Source organism: Vipera berus, assembly GCF_964194415.1.
Source record: "Vipera berus genome assembly, chromosome: 6".
NCBI classification, from domain to species: Eukaryota; Metazoa; Chordata; class Lepidosauria; order Squamata; family Viperidae; genus Vipera; species Vipera berus.
The window spans coordinates 26,508,344-26,512,635 of NC_138208.1; the positions used below are offsets into that span (position 1 = coordinate 26,508,344).

The 4,292-nt window shown below is 39.0% G+C and overlaps 1 protein-coding gene across 1 annotated transcript; it reads right to left on the reverse strand.

Moving 5' to 3' along the window:
- Window positions 1-1,796: 1,796 nt before the first annotated feature.
- Window positions 1,797-4,292, reverse strand: LOC308670266 (WW domain-binding protein 2-like). The gene has a single exon (XM_081331685.1). It carries the CDS (start codon window positions 4,207-4,209, stop codon window positions 3,424-3,426), a length of 786 nt encoding a protein of 261 aa, XP_081187811.1. The 5' UTR covers window positions 4,210-4,292; the 3' UTR covers window positions 1,797-3,423.

The window sequence follows — 4,292 nt, forward strand, 5'->3', positions numbered from 1 at the left end:
TCTGCAAGACTCGTCCCCTTGATCAACATTTAAGGCAAAATCTTGCTGCCCCTTGAGGATTCCAACCAAGCATTCTTGTCAAATTCTTCTACAGCATCTGCAGATCTGTTGTCAGGAGGCGGAAAGTAAAGCACAAGAAGATATTTAGATACCGGAAGGTGAAACAGATGGATGGTTCATTTCAAAAAGGGAGAAGCATTCATGCCCAGCTGCCAAAACAATTTACAATATAACGGAATAACCAAGTTAAAAGGGACCTTGGAGGTCTTCTAGTCCAGCCCCCTGCTCAAGCAGGAGAACCTATACCATTTCAGACCAGTGGCTGCCCAGTCTCTTCTTAAAAGCCTCCAGTGATTGAGCGCCCATAACTTCTGGAGGCAGGCTGTTCCACTGGTTAATTGTTCTCACCATTAGGAAATTTCTCCTAAATTCTAGGCTGGTTCTCTCTTTGATTTAGTTTCCATCCATTGATTCTTCTTTTGTCTTCTGGTGCTTTGGAAAATAGACATGATGTATATATTCCCATCCATTATCTACCAAGCTTTCACAACAAATATATTTCTTAATGCCTAGAGTGGCTCAACGAGTAATTAAAATCGACATCCAATAAGATTTAATTCTAAATGGACCCAAGGCTTCAGAGACCATGTTCCATATATTTCCTTGTTACACCACCCAGGTGCTTAAGCGGACAGGTTAAAATCTAAATTTAAAGCAGCAAACAGGCATTCAGAGCTGAAAACAGCTGTTCCTTCTCAGTGTCCTTTTAGCGATATATTTGGCATGGATGCAAGCTAACCTGGAAACAGCCTTAACATTTAAAAAGCAAGCCAGACATCTTTCAATGATGTTAATTATTCATTTTACATTTCATATGAACACAGGCTGCTATATTTGGTGCTCAGATCCACCTAGTTAAAAGGCATGCAAAAAAATTAAACCACAATTTAGTTTGCAATTTAATTTAAAAGTATCTAATATTTGAAATATTTATATAAATGTAACTAGGCATACCTGAAAATATATAAGATAATTCTGGCCATGTGCCCCCTGTTTTAATTAGTGCAAAGATATAGACTTTTTCTCTCAGTTTATAAAAGGATCGTCATCCTTGATATGCTATGATTTGACAGCAGTTTCTGATGACTTGCAAGTCATTTTCTTAGTGGGATTTTTCGATATCCAATTCAATTAGGATAGGAAATATTTCCCCACATCCACCGATTCAATATGACCTATTAATCCTTCACAGACTGGTAAAAACTTTTTTTAAAAAAAAATACATACTGATTTTAAATATAACAATTTTGTTACATCACTTTCATTTAAATAGCAAATCTAGGGGAAAAATGCATGGCTTTTTAAGTATATTATAGGTCAGTTAGAAACCATTTGCAAAAACCATACTGTACCAAAGAAACCTATAATAGGCTATAGTCAGTCTGCAAACCTAGTTATCAGTTAAACGGTGTTTCAGTTTCTAGAGGAAAGAGCGCTGGAACACTTTTGCTGAAAAAGCATCTGAATTTTTATGCTGCAATACTTCCAACCTGAACTGAGATGGCTGTTTCTCAAGTCTACAGACATGTAGCCGTGTTCAGAGTAATGCAAATGGGTCATAAATAAGTTTGCTTGTTCACAAATTTTAGTAATAGCAAAATATTTGTGCTAAGTCAGGGAAGCAAAAACTAAGCATTGCAGAAGCATGCAGAAAGACCATCCTATTCGGCTGTGCTCTCTTTACCAGATGCTGTGTTTTGCCCCAGGACAATCTGTAGCAAAAGTCAGGAAGCAATTAACCGGTGTTGTTTCAAGCACTACATAGAACTTGGACTGAAGCCAACAGTGAAAGAAGGTCCAAAGTAGTACTGGAAATGGCAATTTCAAGTATTTTTATTATCAAGGACAGTAGTTTTAAATAGTTTTGCATCTATTTCATTTCAGCATTAAATCAGATTCAATGTTAAAGAATTAAGAGTAGATTCTCATGATTCAGACAGATGAGGGGATGCTGTGTTTTGCCCCAGGACAATCTGTAGCAAAAGTCAGGAAGCAATTAACCGGTGTTGTTTCAAGCACTACATAGAACTTGGACTGAAGCCAACAGTGAAAGAAGGTCCAAAGTAGTACTGGAAATGGCAATTTCAAGTATTTTTATTATCAAGGACAGTAGTTTTAAATAGTTTTGCATCTATTTCATTTCAGCATTAAATCAGATTCAATGTTAAAGAATTAAGAGTAGATTCTCATGATTCAGACAGATGAGGGGATGCCAGCACTAGGATTTCAAGTGTTCTGGTAAGTTTCCAGAATGTTCGGAAGCCATACATCTAGACCTACTACCATAGAAAATTCCTAAAATCCTACCTCTTACCTCCCCCACCCCATTTTGTTTCCAGAAAAGAATTTTGCTTTATTGTGATTTGTGTATGATATTTTGCGATAAGAATTGTACTTGAGGAAAGAGAAAATGCACAAACCCTTTGATCTTTGACCTTTCTTTTTTTAGCAAAGCCTTTGAATTTGTCAAGTTAAAGCAAAGAGTTATTGAACTGAGAGATAATCTGATGTTCACCACACATAGTGAGTGATGGCTGAAAACAATAAAAAATCTGTTTCTTCAAGCTGCAATACACTCAAAATAAAAGGAATAATATCTAGGCAATAATTAAACACATAAATAGGCTTATATATGACTATCTTCTTTCTTAGAAACCATATCGCCTACTACTAGGATGATCAGCCATTTGGTCAAATCAACTACCCTGTTCAACTATAGAGGTAAAGATGCTTTCCTGGCTAAAACTACACAGCCACCACTTTGTCACTGTAAAACTGAAAGAGCCAAGGTATTAAAGGGATAGACAAGACTGTCCGTAGTGTGAAGTGTTTGTGCCATGCACCTTGTAGAAGAAATGGCAGAAAATTCCATTGTCCAAGTAGAATCAAATGTCTAATACATGCCGTTAAATTTGTCAGAAGATCAGTGAACTTCCTTAATCATAGGATGGCAGGGTTCATGCAACGAAGAACCAATCAAAAGATCACAGAGATAATGTTCTTCTGAAGCTTCACGGTGAATGAGCTGGGCAGCACCTAAAATATCAACATCTACCAAATTCAATAGTTGTTGATGAGTTTCAGCTGAAGTAGTCTTTCTTCGAGAAAGAATGTTCTCTGGGACAATTAAAATGTGGGATGGGGAAAAGAATTCTTTGTTATATCATACAGAGGAGAACAAAATATTTAGTGTCTGAGCATTACCAATCCAGAAAAATGTTAGAAACACTTTCCTACTGGCACATATATCTATCATTTTGGTCCATGACAGATACATGTACTGGGGGGGAGACAATATTGTCATATCCCTAATCAATATTTAGCCATATGGCAATAAAAGATGCAACATGTGATGATGTTTTTCTACTGGGTTTTCTTGTCCTCTGGAGGAAAGTAAGGAGGTGGAGAAGGCTGGTCCATGGGCATGTAGACATTATGAGGGTTCCCTGGGTTGTAATATGCACTGGCAGCAGCTTCTGCAGCCTTAGCGTCAGCTGCCGGAGTGGTGGGAAGATCTGGTCCAGCAGCAGGTGGTTCCACAGGCCCAGGATAGGGAGGAGGAGGAAGCTGCATGTATCCCATAGCACCATCCATTGGTGGACCAGGATACAATTCAAGTGGTGGTGGTGGATAAGGGTATCCTGAAGGAGGAGGAGGATACATCCCATTGGTAGCAAATGGTGGGAAGGTATAGCCCCCATTCGGCATGTATGAGTAACCATAGGCTCCATTGGGAACTTCCCCTCTTGAAGCTTGAGATGCTACTTGCAACATACGCTGTCCAAACTCAATGGCACCTCCAGCTGAGAATGTCATTTTGAACGTTGTGGATCCTTCCCAACCACCTCCTGCCTCTGCTTTTATGACGCCTTTGATATAATTTGCTCCAAACACGGGTTGCTTAATTTCACATTCTTTCATTAAATAAAAGGGCATCATGAAAGACTGCATTGCATCTTTTCCCTTAGATACAAAAATAACTCGATACGGAGTCATGAAGACACTGCCTTTCTTGGTCCCTTTAAATGCCTCTGGCGTATGTTCCATATCATGGAATGTCATTTCAATGTGCTCGTAATTCATCAAGATGCTTTCGCTGTTATTGACAATGACGCCGCCTCCCTCCGAATGGTTCCTGTTCAGCGCCATGGCCGGTAAGCAACTGCTGACTTTTTACCTGGCACCCGCTGGACTGAGATGCTCAGAATCTAGCCGTTAATAAAGCGGCTCTA